The sequence below is a fragment of the Porites lutea genome, chromosome 4, assembly GCF_958299795.1.
Source record: "Porites lutea chromosome 4, jaPorLute2.1, whole genome shotgun sequence".
Lineage (NCBI taxonomy): Eukaryota > Metazoa > Cnidaria > Anthozoa > Scleractinia > Poritidae > Porites > Porites lutea.
The window spans coordinates 23452028-23478842 of NC_133204.1; the positions used below are offsets into that span (position 1 = coordinate 23452028).

Consider the following 26815-nt stretch of genomic DNA (forward strand, 5'->3'; position numbering starts at 1 on the left):
CCTGAGTCAACCATAGTATTTGCTTGTGGACTGGGTCGATTTCTGTTTATTGGGGAGGGGAGGGGTGTTAACATTGACGGCCAAGAAGGGTACTGAAAAACAGAATTGCAATTGTAGGTACTATTTTAGTGGATAGTACCTACAATTGCAAAACTCAACAAAATGCCACTGAAACCGGCCAGGAAAGACAAGGATACGTTCAGTTGAAGGTATCTTAGCTTTGTTTTGTTATATTTTGACTTTTGGACTATTTTAGTTCATGGGAGTTTCGACAACTCATCGCATTAATTTGTCCATGTGAATATTAATATATTCATTCAGTGACACATACTACGTCTGGGCCGCCTGTGTTGTAACCCGTGACCTCCAGCTCGGCAGACCGGCGCTCTCCATTGATACATTTTATTTTCTCAGAAATTCAAAACATCATGAAATCAAATTGTTTAGAGGTTAAAAATTGGCAGAACCACAATTTGTTTTATGCTCTTTCAGTCTTTGGTACTTTCCTGGTTGCCTCCCATAGTAAAATTTAGTTTGAGATAGGTCATGGGAGCCCAAGCTTCACATATTTATAAGCTACATAGTTGCTTGGAAGTCTTTCATGATTTCATAAACCAGGATATTTGTTTCAGGGGAGGAGTATTTTTTTTTTAATTTTTAATTTTTAAAAATTAAAGTTAAAAATAAAAAATTCTAAAAATTAAAAAATTAGCAAGTGATGTAATAGGCCAAAATCAACCTTGCACACATTATTATTACAATATATATAACAAAATTAATCTATGATGAAGTTGCTAACTGAAGATGATGAAGTTGGTCCATTCCTAGTTTTCCTGTTTTCATCTAGGAAGCCTCCTAGATTAAAACCTTCCAACATTTCACTTCCGTGAAATCTACAGCCAGCAGGAGAGCATACCAAAATAAGGCTTGTTTGAAGAAGATATAGCACTCCAATTCCACCAAAATGACTGACCAATGCACTGGCTAGAGTCTGGTCTGAAATTAAATACCACATACTCATGGTCATTCACCTTTCAATTTAATCTACTTGCACTGGTATCTTAATATGTCATATTGGGTAACCAGTCAAGTTGCCCTAAAGTCATTTTGCCCGAAGTTGTGTCCCCCGAAAACAGAGTTATGTTGCCAGAAATTTTTAGTTAAGTTGCCCAAAATTTTAATAAAGAGAGTACATAATATGTATCATTTGCAAAACAAACGCGATAAAGATGTTAGAATGGTGTTGGGCATGATAAAATTTTGGGTGATGCAGATCAGCATTTTGGGTGACTTGACTGTAAACCCTCATAGTATGTCTTGACTGAATTGACTTGTCTAAATTGACTAAGAAGACCAACAAACATGCATACCTTTAAAAATTAACTTACTTTATGATCGACAGAAAATACAGCAAACACAATATTATTTTTATTGATACACAAAGCCCGGGTATAAAACCAACTTTACAGAACATGGCAGCTCTCTTTTTTGTTACTTTTAAACTTACTTCAGTCATAGTTAATAAAGTGAAATGGTTATGAAGCCTGTCGCACTTCTTTGTTTTTTGTTTTTTTTAAGTTTTTTTTTTTACTTAAACATCTAAAATACTGTAAAATTCCGAAAATAAGCCCCTCCATGTATAAGCCCCTCCAAATATAAGCCCCCCAAACCGGTAAAGTAAAAAACCTTCCGTTAAATCGCCCCTCCAAATATAAGCCCCCCGGGGGCTTGTAATTGGAAAATTGCCCTCAAATACAAAGTAAAACAAAGCAGTAACGGTAAAGTTACCTCTAACTATAGGGCTAGCCCAATCAATTTTGAGATGCTAATTTTCCTCCATAGATAAGCCCCTCGAAAAATAAGCCCCTCAAAAAGGGCCTTTGAAAAATATAAGCCCCAGGGCTTATTTTTCGGAATTTTACGGTAAAAATGACCAAAAGAAATGTCTCATTCATTTTTTAACTCATTATCGGACCAAACAGAATTGCCCATTTCATTTGAACTCTAACTGAAATTTCTGGAATTTTGGGCAGAATGGAAAGAGTTAATCATAACGTTCCGAGAGTGGGACAAATACAACTTGAAGAATTGTGGCACTAGCCTGCTCACAGAATCACTTTGATCTTTCCTAGAAAAGTCAGGAGTGACTCTACTAGCAGGGTATCGTGGCCTCTGTGTTTGCAGAAGATGTTTGACTGATTGATTGAGTGATTGATTGATTTCTTTGTCGAGTCTAGTTTGATTGACCGACTATGTCAAGGAATTTGGATCTCACCTGGAAGTATACAAATATCCTCCACGTACCATACCCCTCTCCAACAATTGACTGTCCCAAAGCCGAGTATGTACACAAATACCTGTTCAAAAGTTCTGCTCCTCCAAGAATATGGTGCATTAAGGTTCTTGATGTTCAATACAAGCTCACTTACAAAGTAACAGATAACAAATAAAGTGCACCCGATACAAATAGAAACTATCCAGGACTTAAGCTTGTCAAATCCAAATGATTCACAAAGTGCGTCCATTGTAACCCAAGTTCCTCGCCAATAGCTGATCACCGCTGCTCCAGTCACAAACACGGTAAGAAAACTATTTAACATTTTCGAAAAGACACTAGCTGTGCCGCTATTCAACCAGGACTTTCCTTGGAAAACAGTCTGTAACTCATCATCTTTCGCCTCTGTGATACAGTAGGACGGGGCAGCGGTGATTGAAGATGTTGTTTGAGTTGATAGAACAACAAAGAATCCGAGGGCATGTGAGAGAAGACCGCTAATCAAAGAAGTTGTTGTGTAATGATCCCATAGGATCCACAGTCCTCTCCAAGCGTTCACAATTAAAAATCCTACTGAATAGAATAAAGCCAAATATGACAACTTCCTCCATTTTCTTTCATTTAAATTCGCCTTTAAATGATCTCCTATCAATACCACCACGTATATCGTTCCAAAGCTCACTGAGAAAGTAATCCATGCGCCAAGTAGCGGGCGATCGGGAAGGAAAATCGAGTCTAAAATCAACCAAGTTCCTCGCCAATAACTTACTAATGCTGGACAGACTACACATAAAACAATAATCAAGTTGAGGAGTCGCTTGGAAAAGAAAAAGATGAATATCGCCATCTTTGATTGCGTTCGAGGTACGAGAACGCAACCCCTCATTTGTGTTGGGTGACCTGTGCAATTAATATGGGAGGTTTTTTCGTTCGTCGTCGACACACATTTGCCTCGCCTTGAGGCGCTTGCTTAAGTTTTGCCTCACTTTGACGCGCTAACTCATGTGGTGATTGTTGTGTCCTCGGCGTTCATCTTTCAAAGGTTTGCTAAGGTCTGATATTCTTCGTAAAGCGTTCATCTTTTAAAAAGTTTGCTGAATCTTCGTAAAGCGTACATTGATCTGTGATTGCTGAATCGTCCAAAGCGTTCATCTTTCAGGACTTTGCCGTTAAATTTTTACTTTGGATTAAGCCTTCATATTTTTCAGCATGGTTCGTCAATGTCTTTGGAAAATGTCTGCGACTACTGGTGCATGCATGCATCAAACCGGGTTTAGTTCGGCGGCCGTTATGCCACAAAGTAAATTTACCGAGTTGACTGTAGCTCGTCGGCCGTTTTGTCACCGGCAGCACTAAAACACGGAATCCGGAATCCGGAAACGGAAACGGAATCACGGAAACGGAAACGGAAACGGAATACGAAATCTGTGAAAGACGGTTCCAAGCGATCGATTTGAAAAAAATAATATTAGCAATGACAATGAAATAAATAAACAGATTTAAAAAAAGGCACAAATGAATAAATTAGCTGAGTACAGGAGAGGAGACTGCTGTGTCACTAGAGGAGTCGATTCCGGTGAAAAGACGCTTGATACCACTGTCGGCAATGAATGCAAATTCTCATGGGACAGCAAAGCGAGGAGAAAAACGTGACTGACAAAAACTAGTGCCTTAACAAAAAGGTAAGTTATATGGAGACAGACTTCGTTTGAATCGTCTGAGGCGTCGTTTACATAACTGAAAGGCGTCGCCGTCAAGTTTTTCTCAGTGTCTTTTCTGGGTTGTCTTCAACAGTGTTCAGTTTTATTTATCAAGACAACTTACTCAAGAGAACCATGGCATTGTGGAGTCCACAGAGAAGAGAGAATTGTGCATGCATTTGCTTGATTCCGCAACCGATTACATCAAAATAATGCGCCACGTTTAATAAGCCTCTTCAACAAAAATACGGACGTTCACGTAAACTTAATTACCGGTACACCAGTATTCCATCAGTATTCAGCTTGGCGAAAAAGTTGAACTTATTGCTAAAACACCGGAACTGTGGTCACGTCACCGGTCGGTCATGTGTGGAGTATTCAGTTTGGGGACAATCACGTGGTGTGGTCTGAGGCTAACTTCGACTATTCTTGACAATTAGCTACAAAAGTAATATTTAACTGTATTATTCAACCCATGAACTCGTGAATAAAAATTACTCGTAAAATTACTTTCATCGGCCTTGCAGTGCAGTAACCCACACTACGGCAAACCTTATCAAGACACAATAACAAGAATATATTTAAGGGAACTGCCAAGAAAACTAAGACAAATTCTCTTTGGATTGTACTAAATTGTGTATTGTGAAATTCTTTAATTTTCTATCATCGATATTTGATTCCGTATTCTGTTTCCGTTTCCGTTTCCGTGATTCCGTTTCCGTTTCCGGATTCCGGATTCCGTGTTTTAGTGCTGCCCTTTTGTCACATAGTAAATTTACGAGTTGTGTAACTCGGCAGCCGTTGTGCCACAAAGTAAATCTACCGAGATGTGAAGCACGGCGGCGCCATTTGACCATGACTTGTGATATTTTCGGCACCGGACAAACGAACACTTTAACTCTATGTTATTTATTAGGAAAAACTTATAAATCAGCCCACAGTAACGCCACTCTCGAGTCACTGAAATCAACACGCTCGACCAATTACTGGAAAAGTTATTGACGTGAGCCGCACACACGTGCCATTGAAGGCTTTGATAGAGTTAGTGCGAAGTTTGAATAGTCCAGTTTCGAATTAAAAATTACCGCTGAATATAAACATTAACGACACATTCATACAGGGTTAGCCTCGACGTAAAGTAAAATATTCAGAAATTCTGGCAAGTAAGTGTTTGAAATTTGAATATATACAATAGACAGAGTAATAAACAGGTCTTTTTCTCGTTGGAATTTGTGAATATATTACTTCAGATTGAGGCTAAGGCTGTAAAAAATGCGTCTTCACTTCTTCGGTCATAGCGAACTCGAAAATGTACTATTCAGATCTGAAAGCTTTTAAACCAGTAAATTCAATGTAATTCATTTTGTCAACAGGTCGATGATTGGATGCTGTTAAAAATAACAGAGAAAATTATCCAAAGAAATGTTTTTGAAGAAAGAAAAAGAATCCTGGGTTAAGAACTAATCGGCCTTTGAGAAACTGCGCCCTGTAACTCGCGCCAGTAAAAAAAAATGTTCCACTTACACGTCCGACGCTGGCCAATGTCTCCTCCGATTAAAAGCACTTGACACCGAACCATACGATATCTTTTGAAAACGTTCTTAAAATGATACACAGTTTAAATAGAGGTTTCGCTGTACGCAACCCTTACGTTCAAAATATGCCATAATCATGTTTATCTACATCGCAACCACCCTTCCGCCTCAACAAAAATATCGAACACACTCTCCTAAGCTCCGATTTCTCCTAGTTTTAAAAAAACGAGGAAGATTCGAGAGAAGGGAGCCAATCTCGTGGTGCACATGTGTTATCATATCGATCTCATGGGGAGGCAGGGCGTGGGGTGGGGATTTGATTGTCTTTGTTGGCCCTAGGGTAGGGCATTTGACTGATCTTGTTCTCCCAGGGGAGGGGTCTTCGTCCGACGTGGAGCTGAGATATTTGACTGCCAACTCGGACGAAGAACACTGAGGCCGAACATATCCATTCCCAGAATCGTGTAATAGAAACCTTTGAATCAAAAAGCTGGTCTTTCGAGGGCGCAAATACCCTGCGAACAGAGTCTCCTTCGATCTCCCCAGATAAGTCGGGAAGAGGACGACGGGCTCTGAGGACGAGAATAGGAAGAGGAACGAACCTCTTCCGATATCCTCGACAATTCATATTGAGCATGCTCCAAATTCAAATTTTTCTGCGACGTCAATCAAACCTACTGTGTTTGTCAGCAAATGTAAGAGGTTAGCGGGAACGTACCAATTCGTTTTAACCCTTTTTTATCTGTGTTTCCTCCGGATTTGCAAGCTCTATGGTAGCAATTTCACCTTTGGAATCTAAACTTGCCTCGTTTCAGTATAAAGAAGTTAAACAAACTTAGAACTAAGGTAAAACTTACGGTGCTTTTCGATCAAAAACAAAGCAACGAACCTTGAAACACAGAAATACACAAAACGGATCGAAATCCACCAATCACAAATCACAAACCACGGCCTTTCGTTTCCTAAGAGGTTCGCTAAAATGTAAAGGCGAGAAAGCGAAGAAAGCGCCGCTTCTTCGGATATTGTGATTGAAAGCGTTTTTTGGCATCGCAGGCGGGGTATTATCCAAAAAACAACTGTAAAAGCATCGACCATTTAAATGAAACATGGATTCTGCAGCCTCATGATCTTAATTTGAATTAATGTTATGAATGAGCAAACACCAAAGAATAGGCACAGATATTGTTTCATACATACATACATAAACTTTATTAATGTGTCTTGGAATGTCTAGCCGATGGGGTTAAGAACCCCTCTACTAATTGGGGACACCTAACAATATAATATGGTTACCTAACAATATAATATAGTTAAAATCCTACTAACTATCTGCTAATGAAACAATTGATTTAAAAAGATTAAGAATTACAAAGGATGCAATTATAGTTACCTAACAATATAATATAGTTAAAAAACCTACTAACTATCAACTAATGAAATAATTGATTTATAAAGATTAAGAATTACAAAGGATGCAATTGGAGCAATTGTCGTCGTCTATCATTACACCTAGATCAAATTTACGAATACAATTTTTGAAACTAAATAATGATGGGAGAGTTCTGATTTCGCTTGGCAGCTTATTCCACAACTTTGGTCCCAGGTAGGTGAGCGAGTGTTTACCATATTTATTGGTCCTAAATCTGGGAATGGCGAACTCTGCTGTCCTCAAGTTGTAGGGTGAGCAATGCGCGTGAAATAGCTCGGATATTTTGATGGGGCATAGTTTGTGTTTCACCTTATACATAAGGATAGCAATATCTTGCAGTCTTCTGTTCTGAAGAGTCGTTAGGTCACTTTTGTCCAGCAATGCTTGGTAGCTTGATTGCTTATCTAGGAAAACTGCGCGTAGTGCTCTTTCTTGGACCCGTTCAAGCTTTCTTTTGTCGGTAGCACTACAGAAATGCCAAGTCAGGTGGCAATAGGTTAAGTAAGGCAATATGGCTGATTTATACAGAGTTAATTTAGCATTGGTAGGGACAAGTTTTTTAAGCCTTAACATTACACCTACTCTTTGACTCGCCTTCTTACATATTTCATTAATGTGAGTGTTAAAATTCAACTGCTCATCTATGGTGACCCCTAGCAACTTAAGACAGTCAGAAGATTCGATGGTGTTTCCTTGAAAGTGTAATGGAGTGTTACTTTCTGTCTTGTTATGCTTTAAAGTCATAGTTTGATATTTGCTCAGGTTTCCTTGTAGCAGATTGCTAGCGTACCATTCGGAGGCCCTATTGGCATTCCTCATAAGATTGGTGTCAGCCATTTTCAGGTTCCCCGCTGTTTCAAACATTTGATGGTCATCCGCGTATATAGAGAGATGAGAAGTTATTACGTATGTCAGATCGTTTTGAAAGATGTTCCATAACAATGGGCCAAGAGCCGATCCTTGTGGACAACCCCTATCTGTACGCTTCCATTCACTTCTGAAAGCTCCCAGTTTCACTCGGTTCAATCGATTACACAGGTAAGATCGAAGTAGATCACATAGTTCGTCATTAAAACCATACGCTTTTAATTTGCTGATCATTAAGGACGGATGAAGCGAATCAAAAGCCTTACTCAAGTCGGTAGATAAGATTTTAACAATTTGCTGGTTATCACGTGCTGATTTCCACGCTTCAATAAGACTTATCAATGTTGTTTCACAACTGTGGCGTTTACGATATGCCGTAATTCGGGGATCCAGACGGCTGTCGAATTGCTTAGAAATCTGGTCGCTAAGTAGCTGCTCGAACACCTTACTAACCACTGGAAGGACAGTTATTGGTCGATAGTTCCGACAATCTTGTGGATCCTCTTTCTTAAAGACGGGCGTCCATTCCCCCCTTTTCCAGTTGTTTGGCCATTGTCGATTTGTAATACATGAATTGTACAGATTCGCCAGTGGTATAGCAAGTTTTTCCGCTCCATATTTCAGTACTCTGGCTGGCATATTGTCATATCCTGATGTTTTCCTCGTATTAGGTGACTCCAGAGCCTTTCTAACTTGTGCTTGGTTGACTGGATAGGACTCGATCACTGGTTCTGAGATACTCGCCATTTGTATTTGCAAGACACTTGGATGATTATTTAAGTCATTCTCCGAGGAGTTTCTTAAGTTGACATCTCCTATATCGCTTGCTATCGTAGCGAAGTGACCTGCTAATATTTCCGCAACAGTCTCTTGGTTGCTAATGATCTTGCCGTCAACTTTTAAGTTAATATCAGTTCCCAAGACCCCTTTCTTAGATCCAAGAAACGGTTTAAAAGTTTCAAAGAACGTTCCTGGGTTTTCTTTAAGGTCAGACGTCTTTTTCTTCCAGTATTGCCGTACAGCAATTCTTCGTTGTCTGGTTGCCTCATTTCGACATTTCACTTTCTCTTCCCAGTTTTGTTGTGTCCTTTCATTTAGATACTTCTTAAAAGCTCTTCTCTTTGCTCGGATGGCATTTTTCCATGCGGTCGTCATATAGGGTATGTCTTTATCCCTAACTCGCTTCTTTTTCTGAGGGAAGCATTCGTCCATAATGTCTTGCATGATTGTATTCCAATAATACACCTTGTCCTCAACATCATCAAACAAGTTTCCGACATGCCAAGGTGCCGTCATTAGTAGGTTGTCATATTTCACCGGATCAAAATTTTTGTAACTCCTGAAATGGATGATTCTACGTGAATGTTTCCTCGCTTTTTCTTTCATTATACCATAGATGAGCATATGATCACTTAGAGCAGGGTCGTAAACTCCTCCTCCAATGAACAGGTCTGGTTGGTTGGTCAGTAGTACATCGATAAACGTGGCTGTTGTTGTTGTTCCATTTCTATCCAGTCTAGTTGGCTGCTTTATGAGACATTCAAAGCCCTGCACCATTTCGAGGTCCAGGAGTAATTTGCCCTCCTTTCTCTGAGGCCTTAGCCTATCTAGGTTAAGGTCACCAATGACAGTCACTGCTTCTCTTTGAAGCGACGCCCAAGTACAAATGTGGTTCAGTTCTTCCTCTAGCGATTGCTGGTATGCTCCCACTAATGGTCTAGGTGGTCGGTAAAGACCAATTATTATCATATTTATCTTTCCAATTTTCACATCCAGCACAATTGGCTCTAGACAATGGTAGTGACGATCAGGTTTTAATCTCCTACATGGGACTACGGTGGCGATGACAGGGGCACCCAACGGCAATTTTCGGAAGAATATCTGTTCGGAAGACTATTTGAGCTCTAGAATTTTCGAAACATTTGTTGTAAAATTTCTTGCTTGCCTGCCTCTCCTAGGATTTTCGAACATCTAAAAAATGGTATAATTGCCTATTTTTAACGGATTTTTACCCGAAAAAAGGTCACCTAGAATTTTCGGGAGCCTTTTTTCTGGCTAAAATTTTCGAAAAGGTAAGTTTTGATCTCTATAATTTTCGGATCACTAGACTTTCAGCTAGGAAATCCGAACAGATGAAAAATTTTTAGGGGATAAAAATATGCCTATATCTACCGTTTATAAACTAAAATAAGTTTAACAATGCTATGTTTAAGTGGTTTTGAACTATATTCTCGTTGGGTGCCCCTGAGATGAGAGCCAAAATACCACCACCACCTTTTTTCCTGTCATTTCGATATAACGAATAACCAGGCAGGCTAAATTGATCCTTTGGGTAAGTGGAGTCGATTTTTGTTTCACTTATAAGTACAATCTGCGCTTTCAGGGATTTAATCGTCTCAGTCAGTTCTTCAAATTTGTTTTGTATGCTGTTGATGTTCAAATGACACAGCATTGTTCCTTGTACATTTGTTGTCCCTCGAGCTTCGATCGCCTCGGGTGGTGTGGATCGATTTGCATAATTTCCTTCGGTTGGCACCTCAAGATTTGCATAAGTGTCAGTGAAGTTGAAATCAGTCTCGTCGATATTATCTTGTTGAAAAAAGGAATCCGAGAAATTAAATGGAGAGCAACAACTCCAGCAGTTCCAGCTACCTGCTTGAGCGTACATTTGTTTGGTCAATCCTGCACATTTCCAATGAGCCTGTTGTGAGCATTCTGAACACTCCAAGATCCGTTTCGTGTTTTTACTAATGACCCGTTCACATAAACAACATTTTGCTCTTACTTTAGTCAATTTCAAGGACTCACTAGCCGCAGTACTCGCAGGGTCAGGACCAGGGTTAATGGCCACGTCTCCACTGCGGGCGACCCGTGTTAACGAGAAACTGGCATCATGATTCGGGTACAGCGACGCACGAGCAGATAGATATCTTTTACCACGAGGTCTTCGAGAAGGTTGCAGGTGAAGCCAGGCGAAGCCGTAGGGATTTTGCTGAGTTCCATGAAAGGACCAGAGAGAAACGGTTTGGCAGTTTAAAGGGTCCTTTCGGCCGCATTCTAGAGTAAGGTAATCCTTATTGGAACAAAATATATCGAGGGAAATCATCAAAATGGCGGAGTAGAAAATCCATCGACCGGCCGCCATGACGACAATATGTAAATATTTTTATTAAAAACCCATTTGTTTATCCTTCCAAGAACGTGGCGTAACATTTACTGGATCGGGGATCCGTTCACGCAAGTAAAATCGGTACCCTGCTAGCAGTCGCTTCGATATTTCCTAGATGAGTCGGGAAAGAAGTACCCTGGGTTCCAGAGGCTTGCGTTAATAGTTTGTTTACATTTTGTCGCGGGTTTTGGATAATACTATAAACCTTAAAATTTACGGGCAAATTCGACGAAAAAGCACTCGCACTTACATTCTTCATTTAAGATATTGATTTTAGCAAAGTATAAGGCAAAATTAAGAGCGATACTTTCTAAGAACGCTATAACTACATATTTAATGGCCAAGCCTAAACAGCGATCTAATCCGTCTCTTGAAAACAACTACAATACTGCTTCTGGTAATAATATTTATAAACGCTGCAAACTTCAATCTTATCGATTGATTTTCGTGAAGATTAGTTTTTAAGTGAAGAATACTTTGGTTTCTGATTAGATTTAACTGTTTTGCTATCGAAACGATTCCCCCTCATTCGCACGAGACTACCGAATTCGCGAGGGTTTTACGTCAGTGCACGAGGAAGAAAAATGCTTCTCTTTGCATAAACATTTTCTTCTTTGTAGCAATGACAAAGACATTCCAACACTTAAAACAATGGCAACCTACTTCTATTGTTTCTGCATTGTCTCTTGAAAGTGTGAAGATAGTTAACCGTTATGAAGTTCATAAGAGACCGAAAACGACGGTAGTCTTTGAAACCTCGTTTTTGCTCCCAAAGCCTAATGGGTACCCCACTTTTCACGGGCGACGTTTATCAATGGGCACGTTTCTGTAATACCCTACAAAGGCAGCGAACTGAGGATCATTGAAAGGTTATCTTTGCGAGTGTTTTTTTTTTTGCCGTCATACATCCCACGTGTAAGCATGCACTTCGAAAAGAGTAGACGATTAAGCGTTCTGTGGACGATTTGTAACTTTTCGTTTGATTTTGTCATCACCGTGGTAGTTAAACACCGCGCGCAAAAGCGATGACCTAAGTAGCAACTAACGAGGAATGCTTATAGTTCCGAAATTGAGAAGTTGCAGTCTTCCTTTACAACTGACTTGTATTATCATGAGTGTTTCCTAATAAAGAAATACAAAATGGATTGTATCTGCGCCAAAAGAATTATGACTGACTAACAGGACAATTCTCAGCAGTTAATGTAGGAGTTTAAGCTCAATTCTTTCCTTCGAATTCGCATCTGTAGATCACTTTTCGCGAGAAAACAATGTTAAATACAGGACAACTCGGATTAATATTAATCCGTGGATTATAATAATAATAGGTTATAATATGGTTATTATAATCCGGTAATAGATTATTATAATCCAGTAATAGATTATTATAATCCAGCAATAGATTATTATAATCCAGTAATAGATTAAGGCACGGCAAAAATTGGAAGGATTAGATTATTATTAATAATAATCATCCGGATTAATATAAATCTCTATTATAATCCAGATCAGAGCTATGACAGACAAACTGCAGACATTACACGCTGAACAAGGGACTGACGGGACATAACACTGATCACATCAGTCACACGATCACTTGCATATGTTAGAGCTGGTAGCGATGTTGAGCCTAGAAGTAAATGAAAAGAAACAAGCGCCTCTAGGCCAGCGAATCCGTGCGGTGGGCACGTGTTTTTACAAGAAAGGGGACCTTAAGAAAGGGAATATCTACCAGCTGCGTAGGAATCGCGGCAATCCCAAAGACACTAACTGTTTCGAGGTTCGGAGCCGGCATATCACGATGGCGACTATGAACATGAATTTCTTCCGTCTCTTGGCGCCCTTCGTGGATGAAAATATTATCTGGGAACTGACATGGTAAGTATATTGTATGTGATGTTAAGTTCACGAAAAAAATATTTCAGCTGTTTTAACAATTAATTATGGTGGGGCATCATGTTCATAGCTTTGCATTTATTCCTAGCTTAGTGGTTGAAGATGTAAAGTGGAGTAGGGGAGATTCCGGTCGACCAGCAAGAGCTCACAAAGTACGCGTGGTGTTTAACGTTAATGAAAGGGATGCCGAGCGAGTAGAAAACGCTTTCAGTGACTTTGAAGTGAGAAGATCAGAAGCATGAACATTGTAAAATCTGTCGATGATGTTGTTGTACAGGAAAGTAATGCGCTGTAATGTAAACTGAATAAAGCAAAATTCAGAATTAAATTAATGGTGTCATTTAATTATCAATTCAGTTAATTCTACAGTTTGCAACATAATCTACATCTCTTGTCAGGAAGAACATATGGCAAATATTCCTTATACGAAAGCCTACACGCCAAACATAAACAAGCAAATTAACAAACAAACAGATCCGCCAAACTGAACAAAACAGCTAAAGCAGGAAGAACTTCCTAAACATCTTACAAAATCGCTTGACACTTTTTACGCTAGCTAGCGAGAGTGTTCAAGATTCCGAAGATTCCGAGTGGTTATTCTGTTGTTTCCGGTTGGTTGGCATTGCCACTGGTGCTATCATCCCCTGTTGTTGCGTTTGCCGCCCCGCCATTTTGTCGCTTATTCTTAAACCACGTGCAGGACACTCGGTTTGCGGTTTCTTCATTAGTGTTTGGATACCTGGATTGCGTAATTTCATCCTTTGACGGTGGATATCATCCTTGGATGTATGGTAGTGATTCGTGCGAACGGTGTTTTGGAACATGTAGAACAATGCGAAATATGAGGGAGTTGAATTTGCTGGACTTAAGAAATTCAATTGAACGATGGTTTTTTCAAGAAACAAATAGCAATATCCAAGTTAATCGTCCTAACAGCAATAAAAGGATGAAAACAACAACCGACATCCAGAACCTGTTATGCGAGAAAGACTTTCTTCTTCTGGTGAGTGAAGTTTCTAAGAAGTCGTTGGAGAATGTTATCACTGACATATCAGGAATGTTTCCGCAATATTTCGACTTAAATTCACAATTAAGCTCAATTACGCCCATACGAGTTTTCGAAACGCTCCTGTATAAATGTAACTGCTATCAGCTATGAGTGCTACAGGTAGACAAAGTTCAGTCAACAATATGAGCATGTTTCAGCAATGTGAAAAGTGTGTCGTTTGTGGAAATAATATCGATAGTGAATTTTGCACCTTCTGTTCTCCATCTGCTAACGAGGTTGAAATTCTGGATGTTGAACTGGGTAGTTTCGAAAACGAAGCACTCGAAAACGAAGATCGAAGCACGAAGCACCCAAATCTCGAAGACGAAGCACCCAAAACTCGAAAACGAAGCACCCTAGATCGAAAACGAAGCACCCAAAAATTCGACACCGGTCTGTCCTTTATAAACACGAGACCAATGCTAATACAGCAGGAATCAAGCACGATAACGAATCGAATGCAGTTCAATTCTGCTCAAGTTGTAAATGCATTTCCGCCGCTGCGTGGGAGGCCCGGTGGGAGGCCATGTTTTGGACGTGATCAGAAAACCGAGAACGCCCAAACTATTTCTAGAATGTTACTGTATTGCCAGTAAAAGCTAGTTAAATTCGCAGGCTTGAGTCGATGATAGAGAGCTTTAGATTTTAAGACGAGTACGAGATTTTCTTAGAACTAAGTGGTGCTCGCGCGCGAACCAGCGTCATTCTGGCGGGAAAACGTGGTAGCCGTCGTCATTACGAGTCTTAACGATATCGAAGCGGCGAAAACAAGAGAACAAATGTTAGAAGTTTGATAATTTTGCGATCGGGAGGGGGCGTAACCTCCTGCATATCCAATATGTTAGACTGCAAAACAATCGGTTTTTTTCTCAAAATCAGTAAAGAAGTCGGTAAAACGTGGCGTAAGAGTAATACGCGCGAGCCTCACACTCCGTTTTCAGCCTCGTTTCAGACCTTTTGTGTTACTGCTCACGCGTACTTGAATACGCCAAAATCTGCTGACGGACAGTTTTGAAGTCTACATAAACGTGTATGTGTACCGAAAAAATGCATATTAAGGTAAGATGTATCAAGTATAGCGAGACCAATAATAAAATTAATACAGTATATCCTATCTAGAAAAATTCAGTTAAACAGTTGGCAGGCTCTTATAAAACCTTGGGATGGATTTTGTGGACCTTTGGAGGTGTGGACGCATCCGCTGCCTCCACCTGATTCAGGTGCTTCGTTTTCGAGTTTTGGGGTCTTCGTTTTCGAGATTTGGGTGCTTCGTTTTCGATCTAGGGTGCTTCGTTTTCGAGATTTAGACTGGTCTTCGTTTTCGATCGAGGGTGCTTCGTTTTCGAGTTTTGGGTGCTTCGTTTTCGAGTTTTGGGTGCTTCGTTTTCGAGATTTGGGTGCTTCGTGCTTCGGTCTTCGTTTTCGAGTGCTTCGTTTTCGAAACTACCTGTTGAACTGTTAGTTGATGGAGTGGATGAGGTAGATGATGGTTGTGCGACTGAAAGTGAAATAGAAGATGACCTAAGGCAATACTCTAACATTTTACAAAGTTTGGATGAAGTAAACGAAATCATATCTGATCTTGGGGAATTAGGTATGCTACTGGAAAACAATGACTACGATCAGGATGAGCACGCTGATAATTTCAAGTCCGATCTTGTCAAACCAACTTCAGTGCAAGCAGGTGGAAAGCTATCTCCTTCAGCTAGTATTGCTACTAACTTAAATGATGACAGCAATAACGTTAACCAAGCAGCCCAAAGGAGCTCACTTCACGTTCAATATAAGGGCCAATATTACCACCTTGGCAAACTCTGTTCGCTCCTAGATGAAAAAAAGAAGATCAAACAGGGGACTCGTGTGACACGCTTTTGGAATGTTTACGCAGACTATATGCAGCCATTAATGGCTCACCAACACATTAATTTGTCACCTCGTGTCATATTGAAAGGGGGTCATGTTATTTTGTGGAAAAGAGGAAGCATTGACGCAAAAGGGATATATACTGCAGGAAAATATGTACTGGCAAAAGTATGCTCTTTCTTTTACGTACCCAAAGAATCATCTTCAGGATTTCTTAAAGACAATTGGAATCCAGCAGAAAAAAACCCTGCAAACCACCTCACGGTCTTACAATACTCTGAGCATGATGGAGATGAGATGGAAGAAACGAATATGTCTCGCAGCGTTAGCAGGAACTGGAGAGGCATGATGTATACAGGCGATATATCGTTTCACATTTATGCCACCAGTAAATATGTATGTAAAGCGGAGGGCAACGCATCTGCTGATCTTAGTTTCTATACGCTGAAAGAAGACTTTGCTAATGACCTTGACCAGAGACGGAAAAAAATCGAAGAAGCAGAGGAAAAACATTTGACAGATCAAATGAAAAAAAGGAAGAAAGAGGACGAGGAAGAGAAAAGGAAGCGAGCTGAAAATCCTGTGAACATGCGCCGCGGAGAGCTCGTAGAGGAATTTAAGAAAAAACTTGGATGTGTCCTATGGAAAACAAAGGCTAATGAATACAAAGAATATGTGAAAAATCTAAGGGCTGGACAGTTTTTCAGTGTAGCTTTTAAAGACGGATTGCAAGCTGGAATCCGGGTGAGTGCAGCACCGGAAACAATAATTGGAGGAGGCTGGATTGTTGAAGCTGTCGAACAGTCGGCATCATTCTCCCAGATTAGAGATGGCGACATTCTTGTTAAAGTGAATGACAAGGCATGTATAAAGTATCGTTATCAACGCATACAGGATATGTTGTCTGCAAGGTCACTTGCCAACATAACTCTAGAGTTCTTCCGTCCAGCTGAAATTGGTGCCAACACTTCAGTCAATCATACGCCTTCGTGGATGCCACCAGCTAACCCATCAACAACAATGGCTCCTTCTATGACGCCAATCCTGAAACCCAGTCCTCTAACACAAACTCCTACTTTAAGTCCAGCATATACGCAGACGGTCCAAATCATGAAATGCTCCCTGGGAAATAACTATCTCTATGGATCAAACTCAGAAAGACTGAGTCTTTTAGAAATAACTGGAAAAGATTCAAGGATTTCCTTTGATGATGTGCGTACTGACATCCCTTTCACTTTGTTATTTTTTTTATTACTTAAGATCTTTATTCTATTCTACGTTAAAAATCTTCATGGCCCTGCAAAAAACTCAGTTGCAACTGTATTACCAGCAGAGCTGAGACAACTGCCGACTTCTGCTACTAAAATATAATAACGTATAATAAGGAGTGCGGTTATTGACTGAATGTAATTAAGAGTTTTGTTCACAAACTACTAGCACAAGTAGCAAATTCGTCGTGGTTAGAATAGAATATTTTCTTTATTGAGAGACTTGTACAAATTTGAGCTATGTGGGATTATATTTATCAGATTAATATTAATTCTAATCGTTTAAGGTACGGCTCAAAGCTCAGTTAATATTAATATTAATATTAGGATTAATATTAATCTGATTAATACTAATCCTACATAAGATTAATAGTAATCCTAATTGATCAAGGCACGGCTCAAACCTCAGTAATGAATTATAATAATCTATTACTGGATTATAATAATCATTAGGATTAATATTAATCCGATTAATTTAATCCGAGTTGTCCTGTAAATAGCTGGGCCCGGCGTTACAAACCATAGCAGGGAATCGTCACACTAGCTGACGGACAAAACAAACACAAGGACTACAAGTATTTATTCAGGTAAACGCATTTCGGAAAAAAAAACCTTGAAAAACTAGAAATTGATTAATATTGTGTCATTTAGCCGAAATAAAAACCTTAACGCTTTAAAAAAATGGCGAAAGAAAACGAATCCTATAAGAACTACAGACTGCAGGAAATAGTTAATCATCACGCATGGAACAGACCAGCTTCATGGCCTCTTAATGTGAGACAAGCAGCCAAAATTAACATTAACATAGTCAGAGTTTAAAACTCTCCACAGTATAATGTACCCTTTAGAAAGAAAAGAAAGAAAATCCCTGAGGGATGAAAACGCTTAAGTCACGTTTCACTTTAATAGCTTATGATTGTGTTTGGCTTGTCAACACCGAATTTCCTGCTGTTTGATGAAGTACAATACACCGTATTCACAAATGGCGGACACGCGGGAAAAAGCTGGTGCCTAGTCATGAAAGCGAGGCGTTGGAGGATAAACAAAACTTACAAACGAAGACTTTCAGTGAACTTGCAGAGTGTTTAGCACGGATTCCACCTAAAATAACTTTGTACGGACTTCTTTTTAAGTACAATTACGTGGGATGTCTTCTGCTTTTAATGTTTAGTAGTGATTTGCTGTTTTCAATGAAAAGGGACGCGTATATCTTCAAGGAAACAGGATGATTTTGTAGGTTTCGTGGACGATCGCCGGAGAAAAGCGGCAAACATGTTGGCCCAAACTTCACATTGAAACCGAGTACGAAAGCCAGCTCACTGCAATTCGGTGAAACAGAAATATAAACAAATCTTGGTGGCAAGAAAAAAAGAAATAAGCGACAGATATATGGCCTACTTGTTAACGCAAGAGACGTCTGCCGTTGAACTGAAACACATGGAAAAAAGGAAGACAGGAAAGTAGAGGTGACTGAGGTTTCGATGAAGTTATGTTTGGTTTTTGTTTGCCAGGACGTTATTCTCTGGTCTTAATCGATGAAGGACATCAATTAGAACTATTTTTTTAGTATATAAAAAAAGGAGCGTTCGAGTGGAGTACGCTCAAAATTTCAACATGTTACTCGGCAGACTCGGTAAGCCGGCCACATATCATTTCAGCGAGTAATTTCGTATTTCTTATCTTTGGCTGTTAAGACTTTTAACTTAATGTTTCATAATAATTTAAAGTTGAAGAATACGTAAATAAATAAAATGATGGTCTTCTTCTTAAACGGATCCAGACTCGAATTTAATTATTCGAAACAGAAGCTTGCCGTGTTCATTCCTGACACAAACATTGCCTTAAAAGTTTAACCTAGTAAAATGTAAGCTTTATACTACTTTTTTACCAGGAGCTCTCTGAGATAATGCCCTGAAGGAGACCAGGCAAATAGCAAGCCATTCACACAGTAGAGCTTCTAATTTTAATAAAATTATTTTTAATTATTTCGCAATGACAAAGAAATCATAAGATTTTTACTAAGCTCTGCCAACGTACCTCAGCAACAATACACTCCAAAGCGACGGAATTAATATTATCCAAAGGAAGTTGTAAATGCAGAAATACATATATACATAGATATGTATAAAATGACACTGACATGAATAAATGAGCCTTGTGAATGAATCTTTCACCCGCTCTCGACTTGACCTGTTTTGTGTAATGGCGGAGGTCTCTTCCGTTAACAAGTAGGCCATATATCCGTCGCTTATTTCTCTTTTTCTCGCCACCAATATCTGTTTTTATTTCCTTTTTACAGAATTGTAGTGATCTGGCTTTCGTGCTCGGTTTCAATGTGAAGTTTGGGCCAACATTTTGCCGCTTTTCTCGAGCCATAGCCCACTTGTCAAGCTTCTGATGCTTCGGAAACCTACAAAATCATCCTGTTTCCTTGAAGATACACGCGTTCCTTTTGATTGCAAACAGAAAATCACTACCAAACATTAAAGGCAGAAGACATCCCACGTAATTGTATTTAAAAAGAAGTCCGTACAAAGTTATTTTTGGTGGAATCCGTGCTAAACACTCTGCAAGTTCACTGAAAGTCTTCATTTGCAATTTTTGTTTATCCTCCAACGCCTCGCTTTCATGACTAGGCACCAGTTTTTTCCCGCGTGTCCGCCATTTGTGAATACGATGTATAGCACTGTCATTTCCTCGTTGTGATTGGCTCTTCCCACTGTCGGCGCGCGAAGTCTTCTCTCGGAACCCTTCTAATTACAAATCTTCTCGGGACCAAGGGCTTGTATGGGAGATGGAGGCTTCATTCGATAGGCTCCTGCAAAATACTGTTCCTGTTCTGTTACATAATCTCTAAGTTATACCAGTAAGCTCCCAAAAATCCAAAGTTGTGCTGGCACAGCTTGGGGAGTAGAAGAGAGTGTGAAACTAAGTCTTTAAAAAAAACGGTAAAACTGTCATAACTAGTGTGTTATCTATTGCGCGAGGCCAATTTTAGCTAATTTTCAGTTAGGTAAGTGAGGAGTAGTTCTATGAATCTCCCTTTTCGGTAGGTCTATTGATTGTTCGTGACGAGCTCTTCCTTGAAAACACGACTGACAACTCTGTCTGCGATACATGATTCTAAAATCTTACTGGGGACACTCACGAGCCGACTCGTACCCAGTCGCTATTTATGTGTTTTGGGGGTGAGAGAAGATTGCGGAATAGGTTGAGGCGTTTGCGGGGACTCATGGAAAGTGGCCCCTTCCCATGAGACTCCGCGAGCCTCAACCTAACCCCCAATCTTCTCTCACCCCCAAAACAGATATTAAATAGCGACTGGGTACGAGTCTGACTCAGCAAATATGAGATGAGGCGATAATTTCCTATTTCCTTAGGATCGTCTTTTTTGTTAGACTGGGTAGCAGGCGTCGAAAGGGGTAAGGGATAGGGAGTAAAAGGCTTTTCTCTCTCCCCCGGCTTTTCTCCCTCCGGCTTTTCTCCCTCCCCCCTCCCCCTTTCCTTTTTGCGCCTGCCACGCAGGCTACTTTTTTGTACACAGGGGTTAGTTTGGCCCTCAGTCCGAAGCGATTTGGAATCCTTTGAAGTAACGGAGCATGATCGACAGAGTCAAATTGTGCAGACATATCGATAGAAATAAGAGAGAATTGCTCAAAAATTGTTGGTTATCTACCAAACCATTGCCTTCCCGACAGGGAAATGGTGGACATTCGGAATCTGAACTTTTCTGGTTACTAGCCTCCCATCCGCCAGTTAAGCAATCGTTCAGCAGGGTACTCATAAAATACCATTAAAAGCCAAATCGTGTAAAAAATATGTTTAGAAAAATGCAAATTTAAGTATTTTTTAATAAACTATACACACCTGAACCGCCCGTCAGGGTCCCTGCTTATTGAAACACTTATTACGTCATCGATCTCAACGGTTATAGTCAACTTTGACACCTAACGTTTGCAGGGGAAAGAGAGCTTTCGATCTGTTACCTGAACCGGTGCTATTGAGTCCAACAGGAAAGGGAAAAATCCCACTCCCCCACTCCAATAAAAAAAAAATGTGAAAGTAATTCAATACTTACAATGAAAATCTTGCTACTACCCATCTGTAATTTGGTTTCGAAATAATTTCCAATTCTCGAAATTTTCGTGGAAACTTTTCGTGTCTAAATAAAGCGTGGTAAATACCCAGCAAATAGAAAAGCGGGGAGAAAGCGAGTTGTGAAAGTCGAGGGGGGCAGTGACACTTTTAAACCCAAGTCTCGATGAATTTAGCTCATCCTTGGTATAAGATTCTGAAAAATTCACTGGTGACGTATAACAAAGAAGTCAACACAATAGAACATTCTTAAGGTGACTCGATAACAGCCAAACATCAAGGTTTTCTTTTTTTTTTTAACTGTATTTCTAACCATAGAAACTCCATCCCAAAATATCTCGATAACGCTCTTACAGATTCCGCTTAAACTTCACCAACATCGAGGTGGCTATTGGAGGAAAAAGCTCCCGTGAACGAGTTTGGAAGAACAGTTCCCAGTGACGAGAAACACTGCTGCAAGTAAAATAGGTAATGGAATCATCTCGTTGTTATGACAACTCCAGTGTCAACTCTGATCATAACAAATTTCCATCTTAATGTAATACAGCTGTGGTGGCAATTTCTCCAAATCTTTGTTTATGGCGACGTAGTTTAAGCTCAAACTTGAGGTGTATTGACCCTGAAAAACTGTATCGAGCCACCTTAAACCGAGAAACGCCGAAATTTTGCTTTCCTCGCATGTCCAAGCGTACATGCTCAACTTGCAAATAACGTTTTGGGTAGTTTGACAGGATGATCGCAAGTAATCGGCTCGACTAGCTTGAAACGCCGTTTTAGGCAACATTTGTAAATAGCAGCAAATGGGTAAAGTGTACGTAGCGCCTGTAGACTTACTCCTAGACCTGTCCATTTCCCAATAATGTGGCTGCTTAATAAATAGTGAATATGTGAATGAACGTTTTCAGCAAGGATTAAACTGCTCCTCATTAATACAGTAAAAAATATGTATGGAGATCAGTAAGAGAGTATCAAAAACACGGTCCCTTCAATTTCAAAAGTAAATATGATAATGAGATACTAAAAAGAGAAAAAGAGAAAAGAGAAAGTAGCAAAACACCAAAAGCTGCAATAAAAACACAGCCAGTTCAGTCTGCCGTTCAGTTTCTTTTCATTTATTCATAATAGAAGGAAACAACAATTTCTTGAAACGTTGAGTTAATTCTTGAACCCAAAAGAATCCACCTACGTATACCAACTTAAGTCTGTTTCTTCATACAATTTACTTAATGCTTAATTATTTTTACACTGAAGTTTTGTATTCACGTCACGATTTCCTTCAACTTTTCAAGTAAATTTGAACAACAAAAAGTGTAGTTAACAACTGCAACTGTTTTCTTTATATACGTTTATATATGTTTTTTCATCAAGTTTCTACCTCGCCAGTTAGAGTGTATTCAGAAAGTAAGCTAAGGGGAAAGGTTAGTTACAATGTAAGACAGTCATCATTCCAACAAAACTACTGTCTATCTTGTAAAATAAGGATCAAAATATGCACGTCGATTTGACCTGAACTATCCTCTTTTCAGTTAACTAAATAAAGGAGCAACTGGAAGGCAATAGACATAGGCTGCAGCCGCTGCATTTGCCGGGCAAGTTTTACCGGGTTAGTTTTTGAAAACCCGGAAAATTTTCTTCAAAACGTAACCTGCTTAAAGGTTTTTAACAGGTCAAATCAGAGTTTACCGGGGTTAATTTTTATCAGCGGCCGGACCCAATTTAGAGTTTCACAAAGTCATTCAATGTCGAGAGGTTTTTTTTCACTCGCTTCGGTCGCTCATTACGCTTGCCTTCGAGTGACTGTCAAAGTTTGACCCAGTATTACTGATAAACAGAGGTCCACTCCTTAAAAGTCTTTACTCAAATGTGTTAAGAAAGAAAAGCACTATGAAAAGAACTAATTTTCGAAACTGTTGGTTTTGGGTGCATGGTAACATGGTAAAGTCAAAATTTGGACTATTCTCACGCGTAGGCGGAGATGATCGACTGATTGATAACATTAACCTGTGTTAATTAAACTACCTCCCGAGGTGGTTTAAAAAACCTAAGCCGGTTAAGAAAATCTATTCATCTTGCTTGATTGTATAACCCGGTTAGAACTCAGTTAAGACTGTAGAAACCCGGCCACACTCGCAGTTTTTTTAAACGAGTTAACTTTAATTAGTTAATTGGAAATAACTCGGTTAATTCCCCTAGTGCGGCCGCAGCCTATATAAACCAGCTTCTCTTGCACTGCATTTGAAGAGCGGGCACAGATTTTACGCGTAAGTATTTATCAAATTGCGGGAATTCGGCGATGAGACCCTCTAGAATTAACTGAGCAGCCAACTTACAACTTACAACAACTTACGTCTGAAAAAAGGGAACATTTTGTTGTTATTTCCTTGGCATCTCCCTCAGGTGTTCTAGAGGAAGGGGTCTTCAGTGCAAGGATTTTCTCCGTTCTGCTGGGAGTGATCTCATCCAAAACATGAAACCTATTTATTGCCGGGAATTGTTCTATTCGTCTTGTATCCAAAACAGGATTTATTTGTTTAACAAAACTCGATAACCTCTTTTTGTCCCTCTAGTGGCCTTGAATCAATCACATTTTTTTAAAAAAAAAAAGTTAAATGGATGATGCAATTAATTCCACATCAGAAACAAATGAGTTCAAACATTTAGAGGGTTCTTCGCCATCAAACTCGCAGCTGTGTGGCAATTTGCATAAGTGATTTAAGTCCAGGCATAAACGTGCTAATTTCAGAGAAGCTACCGCTGGATATGAGTCTCGTGTGCGCCATCAGACCACGTGGATAGTCCCCTTTTTGGCAAGCTGAAAATAGAGACAGACAGCAATGACAATTGCACATGTCCACGGTCCAAGTATAAGATGGATAAATAAATAGCTTCCCTTTTGGCAAAACTACATAGGAGCAGTCATCAGGAAAGAACTTTTTGTTCAGCACCTTTTCAATTGACGGTCGCAGGAACAATTTCATTCCACTGATAAACAAAAAAAGGCACAACCACCGTGCGCCGCATTACAAACAACACGTTCTGCAGCAAACAAATACTGCGTAATCTGTCCAACAGCTTTCACTTGACCGATAACTGTCTGAAACAACAGGTAAAGACTCACCTTGCGCTATTTCGTGAAGACCCTCTACGATGCCATTTGACATCTACAACAATTACAAAAGAAAAGGCAGTTAGTTCCCAACTTCATCCTGAAAATAAATCTGGCTTTCCTATAACAGAGGCAAATCAACGTTGAGCCCCACAGCATTCCTTAAGCTCGTAAACCGTTGATATTTTCTGATTTGTTTTTCAATATATGAATTTAGCCTGCTTAACGGTAACTTAGGTGGGGAGTAATTAACTAAACAGCGTTCGCTATATCTGCACTGACAAGGCTATGTACGATCGACACTGTGTCAACATAAATAAAGGTAAAATAATACAAACTATGGCGATTTTTTTTCCACAAGAGGAATTTTAAAATTTTACTGTCATCCATCCTTGCAGTTAAATGAAACGTTTCAAAAAGAACCTAAAAAAATTCGGATTCTTCAAGCATAGAGCCCCGGCATTTCACAGAACACTCTATGCCAAAAGGGGACGACCAATCGCGTGTAAATGAAATAAATCATTTATGAGAACTGCGGATGAAGATGCAAAAGTGGATGCGATCCTCGCAGTTAAATGAACAACCACTTTCATATGTTCGAAGTCACAGTTATTTTAGAAAGAGCTAGGAAGCTAGGCATTCTACAAAAATATTTTATGAGGTCAATTCCTTTGCAAGTGCATTTCTTTAATTTAGGGTAATAAGCATTGGTGTTGTCATTTGCCGTTAGAAATACCACGTGGCACTAAGTTTTTATGAGAGCTTAATTACGCAGGATCAAGTTTTTGTGATTGTATTATATTATTATCCCCCTTTTTTTGCCCTCAAACTCTTTAAAAATTCATGAAGAGATCTTAATCACCCATGATAAAATATTAGCTTTTACAATCTTCAAGAATAATTCTTCATTTGAGAAGCTTCCTAGCTCAACCGAGCCACTTAGTGTTTCATCCAACATGTAGACCGCACCTTGAAGTCAGCCTTCAAAAAACGAGACGCACTGGTTACTGGGTTACTGCATGAAACACTGCAACTGGAAATTATTTTTTACTACACCTTTTGCTGTTCATTACGAGAAAATACGCATTCATTTGTGTGAAACGGCGACCAACAGCACGGAGATACATTCATTAGCGCGAAAAAGCGAACATTTGCGCCTTAATCAGATTCAATAACGATTTTTGCATTTTAATCAGCATTCAATAACATTTTTGAGCATTCATTTGCGTCATTCGACATACAAAAGAGAAAAATATACTTTCATTAAGGTGACTCGACCCAGTTTTTTTGGGGGGGTACCACCCTACTTTGAAGCTCTCTGGTATCCCCACCTTTACTTTTATCGTAAGTCTAACACATAGAATGGACAACATATAGATCAATCTACAATATAACATAAAATTTTTGGCGATCGGAGTAAATGTCACGTGGTTATAATGCCACGCCCCTTTGAGGTCTGAGTCGAAAATCTGCTGTTGCCGGCATTTTTTCGTGAAAATCTCTCGGCTACACATAATGCGCATTAGTGCCTTGCGCTGAACAGAGTTTCACCAAAATCGCAAAGACCCAATTCGAGAAATTCAGCGGTTTCCAAATTTAGGTCATAATTTATGCGAAAATGATAAGCAAACTTTACGCGGATTATATATAATAAACTATGAGATTCATCTCTTTATTTTGGGCATCGTTATAACAGATGGGTCCTTGCAAGTCAGCAAAACGCTTTAGGGCCTTGTAAATGCGCGCGATTTCAAGCAAAGCAAACATATAGAAATTATAGTTTTCGCTATTTGTTGACGTTTGTCAGCGTTTAAGAGTCCTTCTCACGAAAAAAGCATTTTCTTAAAAATTTGTAATTTTTTTTCCTTCAAATTTTTTCAGGGCCACAATTGATTAACTAACTACCCGGACTCGGAATTTCATGGTCATTGAAAAACTGTGACATTATCTTCTATAAGCCCAAACTTGAGTAAACATTGAAGATTTTTAGCGTTTTGGCTGAGTTTGTGCTTTGAGGGTTGTCTATTGTTTCTAGTGTGTCATTATACAGCATTCTTGTTCAGCATGCGTGAAAAGACCGCGCTTGGCTGACTTCCGAATGTTCACCGAGATATTCCCGTCACGACTTGGTTTAATTATTGGCTTGCATTAAACCTATGAAGAAATGATATTTTTTTAATACGGCCAGAAGTCATGGTGGAGTGCGACAGGGAGTGGAGGGCGTATCGCTAAGTGTGCGGTCAACGAGGACGAAACTTGACTATGACCATGGCAATACCACCTATTAGATGTTTTCCTCGGCAGCTGCTGGAGTAATGAATTCTGTGTCGGTTTTTTTTTCTGGCACGGGCGAGGAAAAAATGGATCCCCATAAGTCGGTGGTCTTTGGGTATGACGGGGTGCCAGCCCACCTACATTTGGCCATTCCCGCCCAATACGAACACAGCTTATGCGACATCGACATCGTCGAAAAGGATTTAAGTTGTCTGAAAGCGACACCAAAGGCCGACATCTCGAGTCCGGAAATTAAAAGATGTATAACAGGAATGAGGGCAAAGCCCTAGCAA

At 39.6% G+C, this 26815-nt stretch overlaps 3 protein-coding genes across 3 annotated transcripts in view; all 3 read right to left on the bottom strand.

The window, feature by feature from the left end:
* Positions 1-356: 356 nt before the first annotated feature.
* Positions 357-3141, bottom strand: LOC140935097 (uncharacterized). Its single transcript, XM_073384632.1, has 2 exons — positions 2276-3141; positions 357-996 (listed from the first exon to the last, which is right to left on the bottom strand). The coding sequence occupies exons 1-2, from the start codon at positions 3120-3122 to the stop codon at positions 776-778; spliced, it is 1068 nt and encodes a 355-aa protein (XP_073240733.1). The 5' UTR covers positions 3123-3141; the 3' UTR covers positions 357-775.
* Positions 3142-6966: 3825 nt separating this feature from the next.
* On the bottom strand, positions 6967-10951 carry LOC140934419 (uncharacterized). The gene is made up of 2 exons (XM_073384047.1): positions 10072-10951; positions 6967-9593 (listed from the first exon to the last, which is right to left on the bottom strand). The coding sequence occupies exons 1-2, from the start codon at positions 10949-10951 to the stop codon at positions 6967-6969; spliced, it is 3507 nt and encodes a 1168-aa protein (XP_073240148.1).
* Positions 10952-22233: 11282 nt separating this feature from the next.
* LOC140933002 (protein transport protein Sec31A-like) overlaps positions 22234-26815 on the bottom strand; it is a 108130-nt gene continuing 103548 nt past the window's right edge. Inside the window, exons 32-33 of the mRNA XM_073382509.1 lie at positions 24261-24303; positions 22234-23954 (exon numbers count right to left, since the gene is read on the bottom strand). Of these exons, the coding sequence (XP_073238610.1) occupies positions 23818-23954; positions 24261-24303 (180 nt within the window). The 3' untranslated portion in view covers positions 22234-23817. The remainder of the gene's footprint in view (positions 23955-24260; positions 24304-26815) is intronic.

Excerpts from the sequence above, each read along its gene's own strand:
- LOC140935097 (XM_073384632.1), bottom strand. The coding sequence starts at position 3,122 with ATGGCGATATTCATCTTTTTCTTTTCCAAGCGACTCCTCAACTTGATT. Across the intron at positions 997-2,275 it reads GGATATTTGTATACTTCCAG|ACCAGACTCTAGCCAGTGCA; the intron begins GTGAGATCCAAA and ends ATTTAATTTCAG.
- LOC140934419 (XM_073384047.1), bottom strand. The coding sequence starts at position 10,951 with ATGGCGGCCGGTCGATGGATTTTCTACTCCGCCATTTTGATGATTTCC. Across the intron at positions 9,594-10,071 it reads CAGGAAAAAAGGTGGTGGTG|AGCCAATTGTGCTGGATGTG; the intron begins GTATTTTGGCTC and ends ACCATTGTCTAG.